This window comes from Lynx rufus, unplaced genomic scaffold (genome assembly GCF_022079265.1).
Source record: "Lynx rufus isolate CCGP_SWC_20201006 ecotype Redwood Valley unplaced genomic scaffold, mLynRuf1.p SCAF_3, whole genome shotgun sequence".
In the NCBI taxonomy this organism is placed as follows: domain Eukaryota; kingdom Metazoa; phylum Chordata; class Mammalia; order Carnivora; family Felidae; genus Lynx; species Lynx rufus.
In genome coordinates this window covers 217394-244136 of record NW_025814845.1, presented here as the reverse complement: position 1 = coordinate 244136, position 26743 = coordinate 217394, and the positions used below count along the sequence as shown (strand labels likewise).

Genomic DNA, 26743 nt, shown 5'->3' with positions numbered 1-26743 from the left:
GTAACCCTCGTTTCCACGAAAAGCGTATTCTAATCCATAGTCATCTATGTGGCTCAATCTCAGGTTGGTAAAGTGAGGTGATGTGGAAAAAATAACTGAGTCGTGCCCACCCTGCACCTGCCTGGGGCCTGTTCACAGGAGGTGTTTAATGACTACCTCCGAACAACAGAATAAACGCTTAAACCAGCCAGCATGATCGGCACAGAAATGTCATTTGACAGGGGAGAAGTCAGGCTCAGGGTGATGAAGGAACCCGCCTGCGGTCACATAACTAGACATTACGGAGACCGAATTCACACCCAGGTCATCCCGACCCTGGGTGAGCTCTCTCTCCACCAGGATGTGGAGACGGACGGACGAACGGGATGGTGATGTCATTCGGCAGGTGCCAGGCAGAGGTGTGCGGGGAGGCCTCAGGATGCTTGAGTCTTTCCCAGGGACAGGCAAAGCTCCTTCCACTCAGACTGGAAGCTCCTGGAAGCAGACCCTTGGAGGGGCACCGCCAAATCAGGAAGGGCCCGAGGTCCTCCCAGGCACGAGGCCCTCGGGTACTGGGAGCCAGGGCCCAGACCCTCTAGGACAGAGAGCCCTGGATCTCGGGAATGACGTTCAGCCAGGCTCCAGGTGGGTGTCCCTGGAAGTCTGGCCGCTGACCCCTGCCCTGCCCTCTGGGGGGGGTGGTCACACGGTTCATCTGACTGCACTTCCAGAGCCGCAGAGGGTTATCGTCCCCCTGCATACGTCACCAACATTTATGGAGCACCTACTACATGCTAAGGGCAGCTATGTGGCACCTTTCGTTTTCCTGGGCTAAGCATCCTGAATTTCCCCCGGCCAAGCCTCGTAGTGTCCACCGTCATCGGGGTCCGGTCTCACCGCGCTCCGAGTGACCGCCACCCCCTCCCGACACCCTGGAGTCACGCCAGATATGCCCGTCACCCCACAGTGCACCTTCCATCACCCGGTCCTGCTCCCTCGACCTCCCAAATAGGGCCCAAATCCCCACGCTGCCCACTTCTCACAATGACACTGCCACCACCCTGACCACTACGCCAGCATGTCTTGCTTGGAGGACGCAATCGTCTCCCAAACGGTCTCCCTGCATCCCCACAGCCAATCCAGGCCTCACGGAGCAGCCCCGCTGATGCTTTCAGTGACAAACCTAATCAGGTGGTTCCCCCACCTAAAGCCGTTGCTCTTAAAACTAAAATCCCAACTGCTTACCATGGCCCAGGGCCCTGAACGGCCTGGCCCCACCCTTACCTTCACCCTGCTCAACTACAGCCACCTGAGCCTCCTTAAAGTTCTTGCTCAAATAGCCGCTGCTTCCTCCTACCCCAGGGCCTTTGCACACACAGTCTGTGCTTCCTGGAATTCTCTTCCTATGTGCCTCCCTCACCTTACAGACACGCACACACCTCTACACACACAGCACTTATACATCCGATTAACTTTTACCCATTTTCAAAGGCTCACGGGCCCACATTCCTTCCCGTTAAACCCCTTATCTTGGTGTATAATTACATATACTCATTTGGGGTATCGGTTGATTGATTCCGTCTCCCCGGTCAGACTGACTCCGGGAGGGCAGAGCTCATGCCGGGTTTTGTGCGTCACACACATCCCAGGACCCAGCTCGGTGCCACATACTCACCGAATGCGTGAGAGAGTCAGCTGAGCGCTCTGGCAGGAAGGGGCGACAAGCTGACGGAACAGTCCGCCTTCCAGAGACGGACCCTACAGAGATGTGCCGGGCTCACCAGCTGTCCACCAGATTCATTCACCCTTTCCTCTCGCTGGGCACCCAGCACGCCCAGCCCGCCTTGCGTGGCGCTTGGCCACGTGACCGAGCCACGGCTCGTGGGGGCGTGGGCAGAAGCCTGGCCCTTCGGACCCTCCCATGTGTGGATGTGGGACCATCACCCAGCCGTTTAAAAGGACGAGCAGGTCTACGTCAACTGGCAGAGAAAACGTTCACGTCAAACTTAAAAGAAAAGGGCTGGACTCGGCCGTCTTTATGCAAACTTTATGCAAATTCGGCCGTGTTTATGCAAAAAGAGATTTCCGGAAACAGGTCCACCATGGAGTTAATAGGAGGTATGACTCGCTGGGGGATTTCCGTGTGATGTCTGCATTCTTCTTTGTATTTTTCTGAAGTTCTACAAGAGTTAGAAATTGTTTTTACATTAAAAATCAAGCTCGGGGCGCCTGGGTGGCTCAGGGGGTTAAGTGTCCGACTTCGGCTCAGGTCCTGATCTCGCGGTTTTCGGGTTTGAGCCTGCGTTGGGCTCTGTGCTGACAGCTCGGAGCCTGGAGCCTGCTTTGGATTCTGTGTGTGTCTCTCTCTGCCCCTCCCTTGCTCACTCTGTCTCTCTCTCCCTCTAAAATAAAATAAACATTAAAAAAAAAAAAAGAAAAAAAATACAGCTCCCTCCCCTGACGTAAAAACATCAGGGTCCCCCGTGTCCTGCTGGGATGTGGCCCCTCCTGCTCCACTCCCCACTCACCTCCCAGCTCCGAGCCCCGAAGAATGTGGGACGAGCCCCACTTGTGGTAACAGTCCCAGTTTGCCTCCTGGCTGGGCTCAGACGGGGAAGAGAATGATTACAGAGATGTACCCTTGGATGTGCTCTTGGGGACCGGATGATGAAACTCAACACCAGTCCTCAGAGTTTGTTAAAAGGAACTATTGATAGCTATCATCCGCTATTTTGCCCCTTTCGTGCCATATTTAATAAAAAGCAAAGAGAGGCGGGCGTCATTTACAGTACACCCCAGTCCCAAGAGGGAAACAGCTAGTCCTAACACTGCTGAGCCAGGAGCCCCAGGCATCCTGTTCTGAGCTCCGCTCTGTGGTGAGGGCAACCAGCCCACAGGGCTTGGCCCTTTAAGGAGCAAAGACGCGCAGCAAACAGGAACCCTCCAGGCTGGGGACGTGACCGCACAATTAACAACGACTCCACTCAGCAGGAGCCAGAGAGCGTGTCCCCTGCAGAGAAAGTGGGGATTGTTAAACGTGAGCCCCTTGGGGAGGCTGCCCAGGACCCTGTCTTCCCCACGGCAGGCACCCCCACGGCGTGAGATGGCCCTCCCTCATTCGCAGCTTTTGCGTGTGCTCTCCGAGGGCCCCCACGTCCCAGGAGCCGCACCGGGGACTGGGGGCCCCGCGGCTCCCCTCCCCTGGACTCACACACCAGCTCCCAGCTGGCCGCCCCTGACCCCACGGGCCACCTGAGCTTATCCCCACAGGTCAGAACTTTCTACACATCTTTGCTTTGCTGTGGGGTAAGGTCCAAATGTCCTGATAAATGGACAGTCTCCTGAGAGAGGAGCTCGTGTGGCATTTGGCTCTGTGGTCCTTTGCCCGGCACGATGCCCCGGTGCCCTGGATGACGGCAGGATCTGGTGGGTTCGCCGCGCTGCCCAACTGCGGCGTCCGTGGGCTCGCCGGGCCGCACTGTCCCCTCCTCCCCGGCCTCAGCTCCCCGCCTCTCTGCAGGCGTCTGGCCCTAAGCTGAAGTACCAAGTCCCAGAGCTCGGAGCTGTCCCCCTGCTCCAGGGCCGGCGGCCAAGCCTGGCCAGAGGGGACATCACAGTCCCCCGGACAAGCAGGTTGATTCAGGGTGGTCAGATCACCCGCCCAGAGGCGGAGATGAGGCTAGGACTTTGGAGAGAGAGGGAGAGAGAGAAGGAAGGAGAGGGCGGACGGAGCACACTGACCTCTTCTCTGCAGACTCTGAGCCTGGGAGAGGTGAGGTCAAAGTCGGTCTAGCGGCCAGGACACAGGGAACACGGCCAAGAGACTGCAGGAGAGACGCTGGGCCCGAGATATGACTGATATGGCCACCCGGAAGGGACCCATCAATCCTATGAGCTGGTAACCCCCTTTCTGCCTGAGTCACGTGGGCAGGCTCTCGTCACTCGTAACAGAAAACGTCGGCACGATGCGCCTCCCTGCAGGGCTGCAGCCGCACCAGCACCTGCATAGCCCTCACCGCCATATTCCCCCCGCAAGCGATGCCGTTCCCTGGGCCCCGGGCAAGGAGCCCAGGGACCCAGCCGCTGGACAGCAGTGTCTTCATCGTCAAGGCTGTGCACGGAGGTCTGTGCCCCATCAGTCTCACCGAGAGGGCTCCCTTCTTACCCAGGGCACATCCTGTAGATCCCTCCTTGAAGCCTTTACTTGGGGTCCCCGGGCCCAGACCTATGTTCTCCCCTCTTTGCAGGTGAGAATCTTGTCCCTCCTTCAAGGGCCAGCTCAGTGTTTCCTGCTGAGCAGTGGACGTGTCCCCACTCCCCACCCGGCTCTCCCCGCCTGGCCTCCGTCTGTCCCATCTCGGGTGGCCACCTGGCCTTCCCCTGGCAGCCCGGCCGAGCCCGCGGGTGTCACTGGGTGCCCCCCCCGCTGTGTCCGGGTCCCTACTACTCCCTCCCAGATGGGCCGTCTGGTGGGTCTGGCACCAGCTGCACACACACTATGCCTGAGACGCTTCCGGGACCTACTCTGTGCCCAGCTCTGGGTCACCGATGGGGCAGGGGGCCCTGGGCCTTCAGGAGCGTCCAGACCCCGCACTCCCAGCAAAACGGACATTAACAGGCCACAAAACATTTGTGACAGGGCTCAGGAGGTGAAATTCACTGGATGGACGTTAATTACTTTGTAGGACAATCGTGGGGATTACGGCTCATAGCAAGGGCTCAGCAAAGATTATCTAAACACCTACCCCGTGCTGACATCCCGTTGCTTTTTTAAACCTACACCTGCTCCCCACAGACCGGCTTATTGTTCTAGATCGGTGTGGACGTGGTCAAACGAGAGGCCGTGGATTACGACCGCCTTCTCAACACGAGTGCTTGGGGAAAAGATGGGCACTACTGACTCAGCACCCCTGCAAACAGCAGAGCCCTCTGCAAAGCCATCTCTACCGGGGCACGCGCCCGCCGTCCTCCAGCCTTTCAGACAACGAGGGGCCCTGGCGCTGAGGCCGCGGTGGGAACACGCGGGAGGGGGCCGAGTGTTGACAGCAGGGAGAGGAGTGCGCCCAAGGGAGGAGCCCAAGATCCTTGGGACGGGAGGAGCCCAAGATCACCCAGCCGGAACGAACGTCCCGGCCGGAGACGCCCTCCTACCTCCAGTCTTGTGCGGTCCACATCTCTGGGCAGTTTCACGCGAATTCGGTTTGTGACAATGAGGGCGTCATAAGGGTAGACCTGTCGGGAGAAGAAACCACAGGTTCACCCCAGGAAGCAGGCGCGAGCCGGGACCAAAGAGCCGAGCCGAAGGCCAACGCGAAGATACATACTTGCGTCTGCATCTGACATACACATTTCATTCAAAAGCACAACAAAAGGAACTTTTAACCTGGGCAGGTGCGGCCTGGCACGAAGCGGTCGGCGTGGCAGCGGGCGGCCCCTCTTACCTTGTATTCTGTAAGAGAAGGAGCAGAGACCACAGGTGGTGGTTTAGGAAGCGTGGGAACTCATCCCAAAGGTGGGAGCAGCCTCCCATCCTGGGGACCCCCCTCCCCGCCCCCTGCAGTCGGCTGCGCATGCCCGCCTCCCCCCCCCCGCCCCCGGCGGCCTGCACTCGGGGCTCTAGTCCCCCAGGGAGCAGATTCTCCAGAGGGAAACCGAGAGCAGGAGGCATGGTCAGGAGGCTGGAGGCCAGACTGGGAGCTGGATACAGTGCTGCGTTCCTCGGACGTGGTTCTGTCGGCCTGGCGGTCCGGGCCACCCTGAGAAAGCTGCCTGCCTCGATTCACCCACCTGCGGAGCGGGCATTCCGGGGCAGACGTCTCGGGGGCACTGCTTACCTTCCTACCCCCTAGGTCCTCCTGTTAGACTACTGAGTTCCGTACGCTTTTTTAAAGGCTTTTCCACCAGACTAAAATCGTCATGTCAAAGAACAAACTCGTATGGATAGGAGGGCCTCGGGGACCATGCAGAACCCACAGAAAGCAGACCTGGGCCACAAGCTGGTCTTGGGAGGGAGGCCCCGACAAGGGCCTGGGTGACAGGGGTCGGTCCCCAAATTTCCCAGCATGCCATGCGACGTCCTGACATGCCAGCTCTGAGCCCGGGAGCTTGGAGAGCCACGTGGAGGGGGCCGGCTGTGACACCCCATCGCTCCTCTGTCTGTTGTGAACCCGCCCCTGAGGGCACGCTCCCTGTCTTTCTTGGGGTGACTGGGGTGAGCGGCATGGCCCTGCGCGGGATGGGCTCCAACGTAGCAGAGCCCCCGGTCAGGCACCTGCCATATGAGCAGGGTCACTCCAGGAACGGCAGCCTCCCAGGTTTGAATGCCAGGAGGCCACACAGCCAGCAAGGGTGGGAGGCAGGAGGTGACCCGAATCCACTCGGCTCAGACCCCAGAGGCTTTTTGCTGTAACTTGCTCCCTTACTGCCGCGAAATTTGCCAGTGGGTGTTTGGCTTGTCCTCGGTGCTGGTACAGGAGGCTTAGTCCAACACAGATCTCTCTCCCCAAGGGACCAGAGCGACCAACATATCAGGACAGGGTCGGCTGTTCTCAAGGGTGCAGAGAAGGGAGGGCCTGAGGTAGGGGAGCGGGGCCTCTGAGGTGGGAGAGAAGAGAACCAGGGGAGCAGGAGCGGGAGCACTACAAGCGAGGGGAGCACCTTCGGTAACCTGAGAATGGAGGTAAAGTGCTCCTTGCGTGGACACGCGCCCTCCCTGATCCGCCCACCGCACGATGCTCAGAGCCTTCTGCCAGCTGGCCCTGGAGGGGCCCGGGTCAGGATGACACTCATGGAACCGTGTAAGTGAGCCCTGCCCCAGCCAGGGACCCACGGGGGTCCCCGCGTCTTGTACCTCGCGTGCCCCAGCTGGCATCCGGGTCTGCTCCACAAGGGGCCAGATTGGCGTTCTGGAAGAGAAAGAGAGAGGGCGGCAGGAGGCAGGTTGTAGGGGCGGGTGGCCGCGCCTTGGTGGTGCTGGCCCAGGTGGGAGGAGGGCGGGCAGCCAGGAGCCCCCGGTGCCACGGCTCCAGAAGGTCCTCCCGCCCCTTCCTGCCTGGCCCGGCTCTCCTGCCGCCCTTCAAGCCATGCCCGCGCACCTGCTCTCTGGGCCCCGCACAGCACGGAGACCGGACCCCGAGGGCCCCAGCGCTCCCGCGTGCCGGGCCAGCACAGCCCCTGGACGGAGCCCTGCGTGGGGCACTCAGGTGGTGACATTCGGAAAACACGGGCCGCCCTCCCTGCTTCGCGGCATTCATCGGCAAGCTGGCATTTCGGTGCATCACGACCCCGCAAGCCCACCTGAGAAACTCATCCTGCAACGGCTGAGGGCCCGGGCCCATAAAGCGGGTGCCGAGCCCCTGAATCTCTACCCCCGCCTCCTGTGCCTGGCGTGAGCACCGCCAGTCGGGCTGAGCCGCTCGAAGAGCGCCGCTTCCTCGGGCCCAGCGCCTACACGGGGTCTGACACAGGCTGGGCGCTCGCGGCCGGTGCTTCCGGAATTGGGTGCAGGGGTTGACCTTCAAGGTGACCGCTTCGCCCCGGACTGCGCCACGGGGAGAGCGCCTTCAGTGCCCCTTCCTGCCGCGGACAAGCGGCGGTCGAGGGGCGGGCGCAGTCCCAGGGAGCGTGGGGGCAGAGACCAGCCCGGAGAGCCCCCAGCCCACGGTCCTGCAGCCCAACAGGGGAAACAGGGGTGGCGAGTCAGGCAAGCACGGGTGGGGGCCTGGGGCCAGTCTCTACGGAAACAGTTGGCGTTTTGTTCACCACGAATTAATTTGGATTTTAAAAGGTACTCATCAGGGGCGCCTGGATGGCTCGCTCGGTTGAGCCTCTGCCTCTTGATGTCAGCTCGGGTCGTGATAGGAGTGGTTCACGGGTTCGAGCCCCATGTCAGGCCCTAGCGCTAACAGACTGGAGCCTGCTTGGGATTCTCTCTCTCTCTGCCCCTCCCCTGCAGGCGCTCTCTCAATAAACAAATAAATAAATAACATCTGTGATCAATCACTATTTAAAAAAAAAAAAGAAGGCATCGCATTGGACCATTATTTACTTTGATGACCGAGCCTTTGGGCAGGTGCCTCACTGGCCTCATGACCCTGAGCCAGGTGCGTTCGCCTCCACTCCCTTTTACGATCATCACAGAATAGTTCTCCTTGGGGGTTTTTCCTGAGACGTTTTCTCAGGACACCGGGAAGCACCCCCAGGGGGCGCCTGTCTGGCTGGGGAACCTCTTCCCGCATAACGCAAGGCAAACCCGCGTCCATTGCCTTTGCCCGGCCGGCCTGTGGTGCGGAAGAGAAATGCCTCCCCCTAGTGCCCACTGCCCTGCATCACAGGCCCCCGCCGCCGACCTGGGCACAGTTAGAGCCCCCTTTCTTAGCAGCAAAAGCGCCCTGTGGTCTGCCAGGCTCTGAGACCAGACAGAGACTCCCAGGAGAGAGGGGTGGAGGGCCGGGGGCCGCGGATCAGTCCACAGCAGGGGAAGAGCGGTCTCCCCGTGGTCCTCCAAGCGTCTGAGATCTTCAAGACCTCCCTGGTGCAAGGGAGCCTCGTGGTTACTCCTCCAGAGATGGGGTGGCCAGGGGAGCCCCGGGAACGCGATGCCAATAGGCACAGAGGCCCCAGGGAATTTAAAGGCAACCAGTTAGTAACCCCTCCCACTGGCTGGAGTCTCCGTGCGCCAGCCGCCCTCCAGATACATCCCACAATCTTTGCTGCCAACCCAGGAGACGGGTACCATCATGTCACGTTATGGACGAGGCTCAGAGAGGTCAAGCCACGAGCCCGAGGTCCTACAGCGAATCCACAGAACCGTGACCGTTTCAACCCATGTCTTTTCACTTCTCAAAAATCAGACCACAACTGTTAGCAGTAGGAAAGGAACGGTGGCCGGTCACCGTTATTTTCCGGCTGAGGCTCCCATCGGAATGTGCCAACAGCCACCCGTGTGGGAGCAAGAAAGGGCAGGGGGCTTCTGCCTTGATGACGACTGCCCGTGTGGGAACCGTGCCGTGGCGCGCACGGAGAAGACGCCACCCGCTTTAACGGTCGCGGGTCCTCACGATGCCCTTGAGAGGCAGGGGTGATGTTTTCAAAGACCAGGAAGGAGAGCCTCAGGAAATGCGGGCGGGTGGCCCGAAAACGCGCCCAGAGCCGGCGCCAGAGCTGGGGGCCAACCGAGGGCTGACTGCGGTACGTGTGCTTTGCAGGGTCACGGCTGGGAGACATCAGACTTCTTCGCCAAGGTTTTCCTTGCACACAGACGTTTTGGCAAACACTTGATGGACACGTGGAAGCCTGATTCGCAAGATACGCGTCCCCCGTAGATCCCCCAGGCTGCTTGCCGTCTGCACCGTGCACTTGCGCCATTCGCTTCCCGTGCCTTTTGGTTCGACGGATCCGCACGTCTGATCTCAAAAGCCATGTTCCAATTGCCTGCCGTCCTGTATTCTATCCGGGTCTCCGGCACTGCCGGGTGGCTCGGGGCATTTTCACGTACGACGGCAATACCTGCCCGATACCGTGTGTCCTCACAAACTAGCGTCCCCTCTGCCTGCCGTTACTACAATGCGACAGCCTCTGCCTTCTACTCGGAGAATTCAATTACGCTCCTCGTTGCCATCAGGTGGCCGGCGGTCGTTCTCCTAATAGCAGACCAGGCGGCACAGGGGGAGCCACCCTGCCAGCCACAGGAATGGCCACCAGTGGCCACTGCCCTGGTCCTTCCACGGAGATGAGCAGCTACCACAGGTAGGCTTTGTGGCAGGCTGGTTATCAGGGTATTTTAATGAGCCTTGGGACACGGGGTGGTGACCCCTTGTGACAAATCCCTCTCAGAGCAAGAACTAGAAACCTCCGTCTCCCCCTGATGAACTTGAGTTCCTTCTTCCCGTCAGATGGGAACTACACAGCCAGTCCCGTTTGCCTCTTTGCCCTGGCCGCTAGGAAGCTCAGAGCTAAGCTTCAGCAGTTTTGCTCATACCAGGCTCTTCTGTTTCTTGCATAATTCTGGTACGTAACTTCTTTCATACTTTTCTCCTCTGCTCCCTTGTGGCTGGCGGTCATGGGTTTTTGGTCTGAGTGCACCTGTGCTTTGGAGCCCCTGCTCTCACTAGCTCTAGGAGAGGGAATGAACACTGCACCCATGCTGGGGTGTCTGGATCAGCCGTTCCCAGCTCTTCTGGGGTGGGGGTGGGCGTGTGACGCCACAGCGCTCTCTGCAGGTGCTGGGGCATCAATCCGGCTCATTCCGGCACGTACCAAGGAGGGCATCTCCCCAGAGGATGCACGGCCCAGGCACCAATGATGTAAGACCAGAGTGCGGAGAATTCCTCTCTTAACGAGGGCAAGTCCCAGGACTTGGCGTGGGGGGTGGGGCACCTTGGCATGGCCTAGCCTGTGACCACCGCCCTCGTAGGCCCCCGAGCCACACAAGAGCTGTTCCACGTGTGCGGAGAACGTTCTGGGATGGTTTCCCCACCACCTTCAGGACGCCTAACCCCGAGCCCGAGGGTTTACATCTCCCGCCCACCCCGTGCCCTCCCCGCCGTCCACTGAGGATGAAGGCTGGAGAAATCCTTAGAAGGAAATTCAGGGAAGCATGCCGCATGCGTGTGCCCTGACTCGGCCCCTTCCAGAACGCGGGTGCGGTTAGTGGCAAGAGGGGGTTCACTAGAGACAAACCATGCAGAGGTGCCTGGGCCCAGGACAGACACAGCAGCAGGTGGGCCAGAGCCTGAGGAGGACAAAGAAGGCGGAGAAAACGCCCGAGGCATCCCTGTTCTTGGATTGTCTGGGACCCTGGATGTGAGGTCTGCCCTGGGAGACCGGGGGAGGCTGTCCCCAGCATCATACACTTACTGCCAAGACCACTGCAGGGTATCACAGGGGGTGACTTCTGAGCGGCTTCTCTTGCGGAACGACTTGCCTCGGTTTTAGACAAACGTCCTCAGACAACAGAGGCTGCCTGACCGCGGGTCTCCCGGGGCTGTTGCCGGGGCGCGGGGGTGGGGGGGCGGCGCTCTGGTGCCATCACACCTGCCCCACCCCAGTCCTCACTGGGGACTAGTGAAGCCACAGGAACAGCAACAAAAATGAGCCCAGACCTCCCGTGGGGACAAGGCAGGTGCCAAACTACCCGGGCTCACATTCCCACGTCCCAAGACTGGGAAAAGCAGACGAGGAGGTCAAACCAGCCTTTAGCTGGGGGGCAGCAAGAGAAAGCCAAGGACACGGTGTGGGATCCGATAATGATCACAGGTGGAAGCGGCATCATTAGGGACGATAACGGGGACGATAATAGTCACAGATGTTAATGACACCACTAGCGGTGACAGTCCTGATGGTCACGACACCCCAGAAACGGACGTAGGTCCTCGGTTCACGTTGCTCGTGAGCCAGCCGACCCTTTAAGGTCCTTAGATAGGCTCTGGGTCACAGAAGAAGGACGTGAGCCAGGAGGGGCCTCAGAGGATCTGAATACTCTGGGTGGCCCCTGTCTCCCCCTGCCCCCACACTGAGGTCTCCTTGGGAGCCGGGGGCCGGGTTCAGAGGGGAGGGGGGTGTCCCAGTTCTGGTCTGGCCCTGGTCTGCGGGGGTGACAGCAGGGCCCCTGGGGACAGCAGGCAAGAGCTGGTGGGCGAGCGGGGTCCCCGGGCCCCTCCTTCTGGCCGTGTGGGCCCCGCGCTCAGGCTCACGGCGGGTGACGGTTAGTGCACCGAGAGCCAGGGAGGGGTCGAGTACCTACCCGGTGGTCCAGGCCATTCTTTCCGTGTCCTGGGAGAGGGTCAGATTTGGAATAGGGGGATCCTGAAACAGACACAGCACAGCTCTGTCACGCACGCACGCAGGCTCGGCCAGGCAGGGGAGGAAAGGCTCAGCCCCGGCCGGCGGGGCTGGGTGGTGACACCCAGAAAGGCCCCTGAAGGTCACGCCCCCCCCCCCCTCAGTCATGGCCTCTGTCTCCAGGGCGCTGACTGAGGAGGAAGCCAGCAAGGGTGTGATGTCCCTGAGCCCGCCTAGGACCCCAGGAACACCCTGGGGCCCAGCCCTGGTCCCGGTGGGCACCTGTGTTCTCTGACGGCCTCAGGCCTTGGTGCCACCGGTCCCCCAGGCCGCGCTCTTCGCCTGGTGGACCCGGCGAGCTGGGGGCAGAGTCAGGACCCCTGTGCAGGGTAGGGCTGTGCCCTCCTGTCCCAGAGGCCACACACGGAGGCCTGCCGCCAGCAGAAGGTGGCAGGAAAACTATTTTATTTTCTAAAAGACCTTAAGCTGTTTGCAGTTGTGGGGGGTCACATTAAAAGCCTAATGTCCAGCTTCTCTTGAAGCAGAAAAGGGCTGGCCTGAGACCGTGGGACCCCCACACCTGCTCCACCTCCATGGCTCAGGTCCCCGGCTGCCCCGCGTGGGCCCCGGGGTCTGAGATCTCCCAGTTACGCCCCTGCAGCACGTGCCTGGAGAGGGCAGCGCGGAGGCTCTCTGCGACGTCCTTCTGGCCGAGAGGGGAGTGTGGGATGCGTCCTGAAGGCGAGGACGAGTGGCAGAGCCGGGCCACCCCCACTCTGGGGGAGCACCTTCGGGAGGCTTGTCCCCGGTCCCTGTGGGCCCTTAACGCTCAGGGACCACGTCTGCTCCATCCGGGGGTCCTGGCTCCCAGCACCGGGCCGGGACCCAGCAGCCCAGGCAGCAACGTACCCCGGGAGCCTCCAGGCTGCTGGGCCCGGCGGGGGGCGGAGCACGTCTCTGCGTCCACAAGGCCATGTGCACACCGGACCAAGGGCGGAGGACAGGGCCTCGGATGAGCTGGGTGCCGCGCACAGAACTGCCCACCCACCCACTCCAGGACGGCCCTGCTCTGAGCAAAGGATACTTATCCAGATGCCCTCGTCTCTGGGAGTCCTCGCCGAGTCTGTGAGGACAAAGGAGACATTCTGCGTGCATGTGGACACGGGCAAGCCTGTAGGCGATGCCTCAGCTGGGGAACCGGTCTTGGGGACTTGTTTGCTCCCGGGTGGCCTGTGGGAAGGCCCTGGATGCGGGTCAGAAAGGGCCTTTTGCCACATCGAGGGCAGGGTTCTCAAGCTTCCTTGAGCAAAGGCGCCCTCTCGCCACGCGAGATTTTACATGAACTGACACACAAAACAGGGGGAAGGGGAGACAGAAGTGGGGTGAGGGGCGAGGGGCCAGCCCCACTCTTGCCGTCCCTCTTCCTCCCAGCCTCTCTCAAGCCTCCTCCAGGTCATCAACTAGCTTCCCATTCTACAGAAGGCGAATCGAGGCTCAGAGATCGTGGAGGGGGGGGGCTGCCCGAGGGCGCCCAGCCCCGTGATGCAAATGAGGCCTCCTGACTCACAGTCCTGGGGTCCCTCCTAATTTACACATAGAGCCAGGCACACTTGGGGACGTGGGGCTGTCCGGTCGAGGATCTGAGGGACCCTCCGCCGAGACACAGGAGGCCCTTATCAGCCAAAGATGCCGGGGCAGTGGTTCTCAAAGTGGGGTCCCTGACTAGCGGCATCGGCTTACCTGGAACTGGTGAGAAAGACAAGTTCTCAGGCCCCGCCCCCGACCTCCTGCATCAGAATCCAGGGCTGGGGTCCCCTGAGCTGGGTTTTCACCAGCCCTCCGGGGCATCGTGACGGTTCGGGAAGCACGGCTTTAGGGCCTCAAGAACAGCAATGCCCTCACCTCTAGCCGTCACCTGGAGGCCCTGCTGTCACATGGACGGCTGTTACAATGTCCCCTGTTCAGACCGCCAAGTGCCAGCCTCTGTATTTTACTGCTTCTCATGCAGAGACCCTACTCCCCAGAGGCCACCCTGTTCTCCTTTTTAGTGACACTTGTCACAGCTATTCCTTCCACCTACCTTGAGCGCCCATATCCGATAACGTTAGAAATTTCGCTTCACCGGGATTCAAACAGGATTTCAGAAACTCACGAAAAGAAGAGCCAATCACGTTTGCCCCATTTTTTGCCTGTTCCGATGGGCTTTCTGTTCAGAAGCTCCAACCTTCTCTTAGCATTTCCTTTCGGCCTGGACCACTTCCGCCCACAGTTCTTGAAAGAACGTCTGCTGGTGAAAACTTCTTACTTTTCCTTCGAGAATTTCTGCGTTTCCCATTCATTCCCGGAGGATGTGCTCCCCCAATATGGAATTCACGCGGACGAGCAACTTGCTTTCGGCCCCCGTGGTTTCTGATGAGAAATGCTTGCCTCCAGACCGGCGTTTCCCTACAGGGAGTCTGTCTTCTGTCTCGGCTGCTTTCAGGATTTTCGACCCTCTGTCTTTAGATTTTAGAAGTTCAATTGTGATGGGTTCTGGAGTGAATTACCTTGGACTCATCCCCCTTGGGGTTCACGCAGTTTCTGGAACCGGTAGGTTTATATCTTTTGCCACATCTGGTAAGTGTTCGGCCACATCCTCGAGTACTTTTTCAAACCCACTGTCTTCTCTCTTTCTGGGACTCCAATGCTACAAATATTGCCCCGCAGGTCTCCGAGGCCCCGTTCGTTTATTTCCTGCTGTTTTCTCTCTGCTGTGCCGACCGGGTCCCTTCTGCTGTTCCATCTATGGGACCACTAGCTTTCCTCTGTCATGTCCTGCTGCTGTGTTATTGAATCTACATGATGATTTTTAAATTTTGATTATTTTCTTTTTCATTTCTATCGTTTCCGTTTGGCTCTTTTTTTACATTTTTGGTTGTTTCCAGAGTATCTGTACTTGCTTGTTGAAGTGTTCTTCTGATTGCTGGCACTCAAGGTCCTTGTCTGGGAACCCCAACATCCAGTTCGTTTTTAAAATATTTATGTGTGTGTGTGAGTGAGAGAGAGAAAGAGAGCGAGCGAGCAGGAAGGTGCAGAGAGAGGGGGACAGAGGACCCAAAGCAGGCTCCGTGCTGACAGCAGAAAGCCCAACACGGGGCTCAACCTTGTGAACCGTGAGGTCGTGACGTGAGCCGAAGTCGGAGGATCGATGGACTGAGCCACCAGGCGCCCCAACATCCAGTCCTTCTCCATGTCGTGTTTGTTGCTTGTTTTTACCCAGATTGTTATCTTCATGGCTCTTGGAGTAGTCCTCTATCGTCTCCCAGACATCTGAGACTTTGCGTCGGAGGACGAGGACGCCGGGTCCCAGGAAAACCTCCCACGGAGGCCGCCGCCACCTGGTTGGGTTTGGCAGATGGGGTTTGTGGGGGATGTGGCTTCGAGGACAAGCCAGTTTTCAGAACATTTGTCAAAGGGCCCTTGAGACCGGCCGAGTCCAGCCGGTGCCTGTCGGCACTGCCTGCGGGGGCGAGATGCGCTTCCCTGGTGGCTCCGTGCCCCGAGGTGGGGGTGGGAGATGCCAGCCGTGGTGGAGAGGGCCTCCCAGGCCCACCCTCCAGGCTGCCAGGAGCCAGCGGGCCTCCCGCTTCACATCTGCTGGTGTGGCCAGGGGAGCGAGACGTCTACCTGGCCCCTGGTGCCACTGCATGGGAGGTGGGAGACGTGGGTCCCGTGTTGTCCCTCGAGTCCTGGGGTCCAGCCCACCTCCTCTTTCCACCCTTGAGAGTTCTGTGATCTGTCTGCTGTATTGTTTCGGGGGGTGGGGTTTGGCTATACGTAGTGCGGACCAGCAGGGATAGTAGGGGAGGGTCCACTCTCTCCCCACCAGGGTGCCATGTCGACCCGTCAAACTTGGTCTCTCTGGGGCTGGGACCAGCCATCAGTGGATTTTAGAGGTCCCAGGGACCCCATGTGCAGCTAGGGTTGAGAGCCACCAGTTTAAAAAGTCCCCCCACACATTCAGAGACTTTAGGGGACCCTCATACGCCTTGCCATTACACATGGCCTCCCTTTACGGGTGACGAAGCGGGAGCCTAGTGAGAACAAATGACCCCTAAAGGTCAAGGTCTGCTCCCAGCGAGGGCACGGCAAGAGCCCGGGACTTCCGGCTTCAGGATCCAGTGATCCCTTCCGCTCCAGCAGCTCTGCCTGGTGTGGGTTTTGCGGGGGGGGGGGGGGGGGGGGACTTTCAGGCACCTGCATGTCAGATGACACTGGGTGGCCAGAAGAGTGCCTGCTGTGTGTACTTGAGAGAAGGCAGGTCTACTGCCCCTCGGACGAGGCGGCAGCTGGGTCGTCGTCAGTCTCATCAGCTCTGCAGGTGCTGGACGCCCACCCGTCCCCGAGTCCTCGCCAAACGGGCTCCCCTGCCACCTCCTCTCAGAAGCCCACCGGTGTCAGCCTTGCCCCTGGCGTCCTGCGGGACCGCTCTCAGGGCCCCGGTCTCCTCGGGTCTGGGCCTCTTCTGGGCTGGCTTCCGACCGGTTGGAGTATCCTCAAGGGGAGGATCTCGGGGGCGGGCGGCTGGTCCCAATGCAGCTGGAGAGCAGCCGAGACCATCACAGCCTCCAGGCATTCTCGGTGCAAACCTGGCATTCTCGGTGCTTCCCTGGGCAGACCTTTGTCAGCTCTGCCAGAACCACAACGGGTTTTCCACTGACGCGTGGCTCCGCGACTTTGCGGCCGTGTGGCCCTGCACAGGTTTGGGTCCTGCACCGGCTGGAACTGCCTTCCACCCCGATTGACCGTGAACAGGAGGCCCGAAGACGGTCCAAGCTCCAGGCTTCAGAAGCCGGCGAGAGGGGGCCGTGGAAGGCTCACCGCGACCCGGGCCACGGACTTGACCGCGCTCTGCCGAGACATCCCCCAAGGGTCAGGTCGCAGGATGCCGGGTGCCCACACGTCAGCCCCCAAAGCCCAGGTGCTTCCTCCCAGGACGACCGGATCATCCCCATTGACGAGGCCATTTTCAAAGCAGACAAGTTTGCTTTTGTGCCAAAGTCACAAGGCAAGTGACGAGCTGGGATTCACGTCCGAGTGGACCAGCACCGGATCTAGCACTCCCTGCCGGCCCGTCCTGTGACCTCGTGGACACCGTTGCTGCCTGTATCAGCGGCAGCCACTGTCATGCCCCCTCCCCCCCCACCAGAAGCAATGCTGTGTCCCACGAAGAGAGGAGGGGGCTGGTCCCCGAAGCCCAGCGCACAGCACTGCCGAGCACTGAGAAGCGAGCGCTCCCCAGGCGCTAACCGTCCCCGTCCCCGGGGGGAGAAAGGACACAGACGGTCATTGATCAAGTGCTCCCGGCCTGGGATGGGGGAGGGGAGCCAGCTTCCAGCTGGGTGGGGGTGTCTCAAGACCCCAAGGCAGATTCGGAGGGGAGCAAAGGAAGCCCTGAGAGGTGTGACCTGAGACACCGGCTCCTTTCCAGGAACACGGCACTGCCTTCGGCTTATGCCCCTGCCCACCACCCAGACGCCGCACCCCGCCCGGTCCCCGAGGGCAGGCCTGCTGGGAAGCGGTTACACAGGGGATCTGGCTAAAAGCAAAGAGTCCCCAGCCAACCCCCATCAAAGGGCGGTGGGCTTTGCCCCGGGGTGCCCCACTCTCGCAGCTGGGGTGGTCTCTAGCGATGAGGGGCCAACAGGGTTTTCTGGGTCAGGGTCCCCTCCGTGACGTCTGGCGGGTCCACTGCTCTTTCTAGGGACTGGACGGGAGCAGAGAAAGAGAGCGATCTGTCCATGCAGCTGGAGGCCACGGTCTTGCAGAAAGACGCGGCTGGCCACGCCCTCCCCAGCAGCCTCCACGCCAGCTGACCTAACCACCTGCTGATCAGGTGGCCGTCCCCCCCCTCCCCCGCCCCTGGCTTCCGTGGCCCACTCCCCTAGCCGTGGCTGTCTTCATCCCTAGTGGCTCATCTGGGTCTCCTTGTGCCCCAACACGGCGCCTTGCCCGCCCGCCCACTCTTTCTCTCCCCTTTCCTCCAGGATTCAGCAGAGACGAAAAACAGAAGGACCCAGAGAGAGCTGGGAGTAAACCCAGAGGACCACACCTTATTTGGGCCTCAGACCCTCTGGAGAACGTGCTACGATCTCAGGAACACGGGTCTATCGGGCACCCGTCTGCGGAAAGTCCTGGGCCTCAGGCCACCCACTCGCCTCCGGGCGCCGAGGACCCTCGGGGACTCTGCTGGGAGCTCACACGTCTCCTGAGCCCCCAGCCCGTCCGCCCGCCTCCAGCTGGGCCTGGATGCTCAGGCTTCCGGCTCGATGGGCTCCTCCCAGAACCACCTGGTTCTTTCCCTATCTCTGAAGAAAGGCACCTCCATCTACCCCACGTCACTCCTGATTCCGTCCCCCCGGCCACACGAGCCTTACCTGCTCACACAGGGTCCTGCCATTCAGACCACTCAAGGGGCTCCCCGCTGCTTCCGTGGACACCCCAATCCCTCGTTTCCTGGCCTGGCAGACTCCATTCTACCCTCTGTGAAGTTGCCCGTCCGTCCTGGTTTTCCATACGTAGAACGGACTGCCTCGTCCCCCTGCCCGCACCCCTGCACCGCTGGCCCGTTCTTCAGCAGACAGAGAAGCTTCCTGGCACCACGACAGACCAGCTCGGTCCCGGCTGGTCCCTCCCCTGCCACTCCACTGGCCTCCTGTTTCCCAAATGGCCACCCCACTTCTCACCTCAGCTCGTTTGTACATGCCGCGTGTGCTGCTTAGAACACCCCCCGGGGACACCCCCCTAGCACCCCCAAGGACCCTCTCCCCTAGGGCAATCCCCCAGGATGCCCCCCCAGGGACACCCCCCCAAGACACCCTCCCCATAGGACACCCTGTCCCCGGACACTCTCCCCCAGGAACACACCCCCCCCAGGACACCTTCCCCAAAGGAACCCTCTGCTAGGAACGCACACCCACAGGACACCCTCCCAGTAACTGTCCCCCAACCTGGAAGATGGCAATGGCCTCACATGGTCTTTCGTGCCCCCACTCAGGCCCGACGAGGTCAGGGCTCTGCCGGGAACCCTCCAGGACCACAGCTCCATTTGGACGCCAGGTTGGAGTCGTCCCCGGGTGACCGAGTCCCCCATGACCCCGCGCATCGCAGCCCTCACCCCTACTAGACGGGCCCCCTTGCCACCCACAAGCCTGCCAGTCTTCCTCTAAGTGTCCACTTGGTTCGAGCCTATACCCCCTCGAGTCTCGCTCAGATATGGTCTCCCTTCCCCGGCCGCCGTATTGAAGACTGTCCCCAGCACCTCCTGGCCTCCTTACCTGCACGGCATTGATGGAACTTAGTTTCTAACTCTGCTCCTGAGCCCCCACCCCACGAGCAGCTGGGCTCCTCGGGCCAGGGTGTCATCTCTTCGGGCCTCTGCTCTACCCCCAGCACCTACGGCGGGGCCTGAATACGGAAGGTGCTCGGGAAGGTATCTGCCGAAGGTCGGGAGGGTGGCGCCCTCCCCCTGGGCCTCGTCTGGCCCGTCGTGAGGGAGGAAACAGCCCTGACGTTGTTCTTCAGTTCTGAGGTTTGTGGAGCCACCCCCGGGGGCCGTGGGGCCCACGTGAACCAGATGCTGTCACGAGACCGGCCGACGGCGAATCGGGGTCTCTTTCTTTCAGTCATGGACTGGGACACGTGGGAGCAATTGTTGCCATCCTGCAACTCCAGAGGAGTGACAGGGGACGGGAGAAAGGCCACCTCTGACCAAACCTCAGGCCGGTAGCAAGCTGCCGCAGAGCCCTGTCTCCTAACCCCCGTGCCCGTGGGCGCTGGGAGGGACCCAGGGAGGCGACCGCGGCCAGGTCCCACACCAGGACCCCGGGCGAAGACCAGCGCGTCCCATCAAACACGGGACTCCACAGGGAGGGACACACAGAAGGGGACGCAAAAGCCAAAGCCACAGGGACCATCATCTGTGCTGCCTCAGTTTCCAAAGCAGAGCTTCCCCCCCGCCCCCCCCCGGCCCCTTCTCCATCCCTCACATGTGCTGGGGCCTGAGGAAGGGCCTGTTCCTTCAGAAGCGCTAGGGTCTTTCTAGGGGTCCCCGAGTCCTCCGGGTGGGGTCTCCAGCCGGCTGGGGCTTTGTTTTATGCCAACACCTCCCTGACCACGCAGAGGGCGTCGTGGGGGACCTCAAAGGAGAAGGCAGAACCTCAGGGGCTCGGAACGTGGGACCCAGGGCAGGCAGCAGGCCCGTCCGCAGGGTCCAGGCTGCGGAAGGGGGCTCACGTCACCTCGTGTTCTTCTGGGGGCTCAAGACCCTCTGCTTCTAACAAGCGCTCCGTGCCACCCTTCCCCGTGCCAAAGTCAGCTTCACTGGTGCCACAACGTACCAGACACACGGTCCAGATAGGACCCTGGGTGTAGGATAAAGGAAAATAAAAGCAGTCTCTCATATTTCAACGAGACCCTCTTCAGAAGGGGTGACGGTGCGAGCGGAGAGCCGCTGCCACAAAGGAGGGGGGTCCGCGCTGCTCTGTCACTGCGCCTCAGTCATCTGCTTCCCTGAGCCACACTCCCCTCTGCCTGTCTGCCTAGCACCATGTCCTGCACATGGTAGGTGCTCAATAAATGTTTGGTGGAGGGATGGATGAAGCACTGAATGATGAGCTCAGCCCCAGGTGAGATGTGCTGACGGTGTCATGGGTGGCATGAGCCGTGCCCCCTCCCCGTCACCCTCGGAGGCCCCCGGTGGGTGGCGGCGGGATGCACGTGTGCTCACTCCCGCCGGCGTCTCCGCCTCTCTCGCGCCCTGTATGCTTCTCCGGGGCGGGGGCCGCTCTCGTCTTCTCGGTGCCCCCCTTCGCGCCCCACACAGCGTCTGGCACAGAGTGGGTGCTCAATAAATACCCGTTGAATTTAATGCATCTCAATTCAACAAACATTTATTGAGCGCCCACTGTGTTGAGTGTCACAATCCTACCTTCCTTGGGCGCGCTACAGATGGGTGTCCCAGGGACGCGGCTGGGCGTGCCTTGCCGTGTGCAACTGCTTCGTTCAAGAACAGTCATCTCCCAATGGGACCGGTGTCGATGCACTCACGTTGGGAGCTGCTCGGGGATAGTCCAAGGAGCCCCGGGCAAAGAGGGGACCTGGCCCTCGGATTCTGGGTGCTGCCCACCCTGCCCGAATTTCTCAATCGGCTGGCAGCTGGCAAGGCACGCTCGATGTGGGCATGGCCAGCAGCCTGGGTCCATGCACATCGGTAAACAAGGCAGTGTCTTCAGGACACGTGTGATAGCACAGTGGGCTTTCTGCTCAGAGGAGCCGACATCGGGACACCGTAGAAAGTGAAGGAATGACAGAACCATGGTGATTGCCAGAAGCAAGCATCGGTAAAGGGAAGGCCACACACACACACACACACACGTTGTATGCACTTTGGAGGAACCTCCCCAGTTAGATGGTGGATTCTGGCACAGGCCAGGTGATTCCTGAAGGCCAGGTGTGCCGGGATGAGAAGCACCAGCACCCCCCTCCCCCAATCTGTGGTCGCCTGCCTGTGCCCCAGTGATGGGGCGGCAACAGTGGGGGCGGGGCCGAAACAAGACCTTGCAGGTGTGTGATTGGCCGATCAAATCAGCGCACACAGCCTCGGGCCTAGCCGGGGTCCTCCACCTCTGGGACACCCGGGGCACCTGGTTGCAGCAGGTGCAGGCGAGCTCACACTGCTCCCGGGGTGAAGGCAGCATGCACGGGGCACACGGCAGGTGGCGGCACGAGGAGGTCCCCACCTGCAGCCCGTCTCCTGCCTCGGCCTCTCCCCGCGTGGTGCCCCTCCTCCCGCGGGTGGCCTGCGAGCCTAAGTGGGGATCCCTGGGTCAGCGGGAGGCGAGGGGCCGAGCCCCGCCCAGCAAGCAGAGGGCGGAAGGCTGGAAAGGGCCACCCTGACGTCCCCAGACACTGGCTTCCTGAGAGCTCCTGGGCCTCGCCGGGAACGCCACGACACCCGGGCACAGGAGGGCGGCTGGAGGCACCGCCTTCCAAAACAGCTGCCGTGAGAAACAAGGGAACACAAAGCAGCAACGGCCCGGGGCCCGGGTGTCAGTCCCGCGCCACCCAGGGCGCCGGGTGCCTGCAGGAGAGACGGGCTGGGGGACGGACTGCGGCTGCCCGGTCGGTGGGTCGTGCTGGGACCGGCCCCGGGCCTGCACCCCGCCTGCGGGCGGTACGGGCAGCCGGGAGGGGTGCCCCCGTGGTGGACGGGTCACTCTGGGGGACTGCTTTGGTGTGGCCTTCCCGCGGTGACATCCACCCTTTGCCCCGGCCCAGAGATCCCCACATTTAGAAGGCTGCACCCCAGGCAGGGCCGGAGGCGCAAGGCGGGGCTGGGGTGGGCTCACAGATGTCTGCTTACGAGACTCATCCACGAAACGGTGCGTCTTTGCTGTGCCTGGGGCTCTTTTCCAACCATCAGCGATGCCCGGCCTTCTTCACCCCTCCCCTGCCCGCGAAGGCTTTCATTTGTCAGCCCCGTTACGGCTCAGTCATGGAGGTGAGGATGACAATGACAGTCTGTTCGCTGAGCACCTACTATGGGCCAGGCAGAGCGCTGGCTGTGCGTGCGTGTCCCCTCCTCTGGTCTCTACCCGCCCGGCCAGGCAGGTGGGTGGGACAGAGGCCCCGCGACGAAGGAGCGGCCCAGCCGGCATCCGCTGCGCTCTCTGCCTTCTCACGCCCGTCCCCATCCTTCGCTTTCGCGCTCCGCCTCACGCTCACCCACCGGGCACCACCCACGGCCCCTCTGGGGCCCGAAGACCACGTCCAGACCTCCCGGGGGCATCCCCCTGTAGCTGGCCGTGGTCTCCCCGGGAACTCACAGCCTCTAGAATACCGTGTGGAGCCTCGCCCTACATCTGAAAACCACTCCTAATCCAGCCCTCACGGCCCCCAGAGCCAGACAGTCGTCATCTGTGCTCCCTGGGGACGGGAAGCCCCCAGTCCCCGGATCTCTGCTCAGGACCAGCACCGGGTGGCAGTGCCCTGTCATTGACTCCCAGTCTGGGCTCCCCTGCCTGGACCATGCTTACGTCTGCTCTGGGAAACAGGCCCTCAGCTTCCAGCCTGGCGGCCCGAGACGCCTTCTCTGCCAAAGAGCCCGGGAGCCCCATTTGGCTTTCTGGGCTCTGGCCAGCTCCGGAATGTTCCAGGAGACAAGCCAGCATGCCCGCTGGCAGCCCGCCAGCTAACGATGTCCGAGGGAAACTCAAACAGAAAAGGGTCCTCACTCCTACCTGGTTTGCTCTTATGTATTTTTTTTAATGAGCAAGGCTTGGATCTGGGGGGACGGGTTCCAGGCTGCGGGGCCCCTTTGCTGCGAGGCCTTTCAAGCCACACGTACAGCTCTTTGCTCAAAAGAACCACTCACGTGAGTAAAAGTTGTCCCCTTGCATTGTTTGGAGAGGGTCTCTATCGGTCCCGCTACTGAGGGACAAAGACTGGCTGTCTAGGTCTGGAGAATTAGTCCTAGTGTCTGCGTCCCCCTTGAGAATCAGCCAGTTGGTCTTCTGCTGAGAGAAAAAACAAGTCACGCGAATTTCCAGGTCATCGGCTGTGGCACTGCCCCATTTTACAGATGAGAAAATGGGTTCGAGGAGGTCAGGGCTTCTCGCGGCGGTGCACGGGGGGCGGGGAGCCAGGTGTGGGCTCTCTCCGCACACGCCTCCCTCCCTTGACGACAAGGGCCCTGGCTCTCCAGCCGGGGGCGGCTGGGGAAACTCAGCCCGGGGGCCAAACCCTGCCCGCAGCCCGCTTTCGTAGTTGACACGTTGCGGGACGTGGCCGTGCCTGTGACTCCAGGCTCCACCCCTGGCTGTTTTCACAGCAAAAGAGCCGCACCAGAGACGGCACGGCCCCCAAGCCCTAAATATTTACCCTCGGACCCTTTACGGAGCGCTCCGCCAAGCCCGATCTCGAGCAATCACCCCAGATGCCCCCGGAACACACGCTGACGTGTTTTCCTTTATTTTCGGACATCTGCTCAGTTATAGAACCAGGAAAGTGACACGGGCACCTAAGGGGGACTTTGGCAGGAGACGAGCTAGTCCTGCGTGTGAGGAGGAGGCTGGGGGCGGGGGGCACCTCGTAAATCTGGCCCCTGGGGCGTACAGCCTCGTGGGACCCAACCAGGAGCAGGATGTCAGCGAGGGGACCTCGCTGGAGAATCCCCACGAAACCAGGCTCCCTCCGGGCAGGGTGGCCTTAAACCAGACCTGCCCCCGTATTACCTTCCTGTTATCCTGCTCGAAACTGCCGTCCTCTCCGTCCGGTCGCCTCGCGGCTGGAAGGGAAGAGGCGGCTTGTCAGGGCGATGCGTCATCTAGGCCGCACCTCCCCGCCACAGCATTCCCGCTCCACAGTGTGCTCAGAGACAGAGGGTGATCAAGCCAAGGTCAACACTACGAGTGCCTTTTCAGGGCTGGGGGACAGGACACGCTGGAGAAGGCTCCCGCGGGGACACCGTGGGCAGCGGCCACGCGCCCTCACGTGTGACGATTCTTAAAACCAAGAGTGGTGTGCACAGTGATGAGCTCTTAAAACTCCAGCCAATCCCCCGCCCTCCACACACAACAGAGAGATCGAGCCGTGTTTTCCGATGCGGCCGCTTGGCCTTTGGAAGAACGCATTCTCTGCTTTCCCAGGTTAACATAAAGTAAGAGGAGGTTTTGGCCAACCAGCGCCTACTGTGTCCGACTCAGCCAGTAAGGCACTACCGCTCATGCCCATGCAACCCCTTTCACAGATGGGGAGACTGAGGCTCAGAGACATGATGGCCTTGCTCAAGACCATGGATGGGGGCTGGCAGAGGCTGACATTTGAACCCAGATGGTCTGTCTCCAAAGTCCTCCCTCTGTCTGCCCCCCTCGCTTCCTGCCGCCCGCAGAACACACAACAGTCAGTGAGTTCTGCCCCTGGAGAAGGTCCTCGAAGAGCAGGAAAGGACGTACGACATATAGCCAGAGGCGACCTCAGCGGACTCGAGCAAGCGAAAGTCCACTTCGCAGTAGTGTGCCTACCAAGAGAGCTATTTGGAGCTGAGGAGGAAGGAGTCTGTATTCTCCACTGGGCTTTTTTTTTTTTTCTCGGTGGGGGTGGGGGTTGTCACCCAGCTGGGCTGACATCACCTCCAAGGACGTCTGATCAAGCAAATCGTACAAGGGCATCCCGACAGTTCTCAGGATCTGACTCGGGACTTCCCATACAAGAACACGGACCCCCATGCACGGACGATGAAAGGAGAACCCCAGCGTCCTTCCCCACCCTCCACGGGGACCGAGGCCACGGGAAGGACATGCCAGGGGTGGGCTTCTTACCTGAAGCCCGCGGAGGGCTTGGACCTTCTAGCCTTTTGGAGCACCCTGCCTTGTGCACCACCAAGGACAAGACTGACATCAGGCCCGAGAGCTTGGAAATTGGGGATTGGGCTACAGGACCTTGACAAGATAAGGTCACAGTTGAAGAGCGTTCTGGATACGCTGACATCTCATTACTCCTGACGGCCACCTGTTTCTCCTCCTTCCAGGAGAGACAGTGATTTTCCAGCGTGAAAATGAAAACCCTGCTCTCTCCACTCCTGGAGGCCAATTTACAGCCAGCTTGCGTGACAAGCACCGTGACGGGCAGAGAGCAGGGGGCAGGGAACCGAGGCGGACGCATGCCCACCAGCCAGGGCTCGCCCGTTGCCCAGACAACGGCCTTCGCTGGGTAGCAGAGCCCCGAGGGTCTGGCCGTACATCAGCCAAGACTCCTGGCAGCCAGCGGCCCAGCAAGCCCTGGGGACAATCAGGCTAGTGGCTACTTGGAGCCCTGGGAGCGCAGCCATCGCCCAGCCCAGAGAAGGCCTCCAGGGCTGGGTTCACGGGTGAGTCAGTGAGCGCACCCCTCACGAGCCCTCGGGGGCCCCCAAATTACCCCACAGTGGGGGTAATTTGCGAGTGTAAAAAAAAAAAGCCAAGGGGCTCTTTGGGACGTGAAATCCTAGCCCTTGGAGTTCAGGCCACAGGGACCAGAGGCCATCTTGGGTCTGAGGAGGTCACACAGCCGTGGGTGACAGGGTGGGCCACACATGTCCGGGGGCTTTCCAAAGGCTAAGTGTGCCAGCCGGAGACACACACGACAGATTCTAAGATGCGGAAGCAGGGGGAGGAAAATACAGGAACCCAGAATTTTGTATTGTTTGTGGCCTGCTTCCTTAACAACCCCGAGCCTCAGTTTCCTGATCTGTAAAGTGGGCAAGTGACGGCCACCCTCAAGTTGCAAGGATCTGTGAGATAACGTATGTGGATGCGGTAACACGCTGGGAGAGGTCTGGAAAAAGCAGGAGAAAACAAGAGGCCAGCTTTGAGGCCGACTGGCAGTAGGGTGTCTCACAGTGTGGGCAGAAGACGGCCAGGAAATCGGGTTGTGTGTGTCCTAAGACACCAGGCAGTTCCCTCCGAGCCTGGGATGCGTCTGCCGTGAGGAGCCCTCCTGGGACAGCCCCGGGGACCCTCCGTCGGAGGCATCCCCAGGAGGGTGGCAGGCTTCCGAGTTTCTTTCTGGACCCACGGTCCACCTGCCTTCTCTTTCCTCTCATCCCAAGACACGTTCCCCAAACCCCCAAGACGAGACTCAACCTCACCACAAAGGAATCCCAGAGACACACGAGAAGCGATCACTTCCCGTTTCACACCAGGGACCAGAGGAACAGCGTGCATGCCCCACGGGGCCACGTCTGCTGTCTGGCCCGGGCGGGGAGGATGGAGCGAGCACCCTTCCTTCGCCAGCGGGGCGGCTGCAGGTGCAGGGCTCCTGGGCAGGGACTTCGACTCCCACGGCCGCCGGCCGAGAGCTCTGTTGGCTTACAAATGAGACAGCGTTTGGGGAAATGCAAGTCCTATGCCTGCGTCTGGACACTCGGCTTCCTGGGAGGGGGAGGGTGTGGGGAACGTGTTCTGTT

General features: G+C 60.8%; 1 protein-coding gene across 1 annotated transcript in view; it reads right to left on the bottom strand.

The window, feature by feature from the left end:
• Positions 1–26743, bottom strand: part of ABLIM2 (actin binding LIM protein family member 2) — a 115669-nt gene that overhangs the window by 7682 nt on the left and 81244 nt on the right. Inside the window, exons 19-24 of the mRNA XM_047091289.1 lie at positions 24033–24085; positions 23174–23312; positions 11723–11784; positions 6830–6884; positions 5421–5428; positions 5131–5211 (exon numbers count right to left, since the gene is read on the bottom strand). Of these exons, the coding sequence (XP_046947245.1) occupies positions 5131–5211; positions 5421–5428; positions 6830–6884; positions 11723–11784; positions 23174–23312; positions 24033–24085 (398 nt within the window). The remainder of the gene's footprint in view (positions 1–5130; positions 5212–5420; positions 5429–6829; positions 6885–11722; positions 11785–23173; positions 23313–24032; positions 24086–26743) is intronic.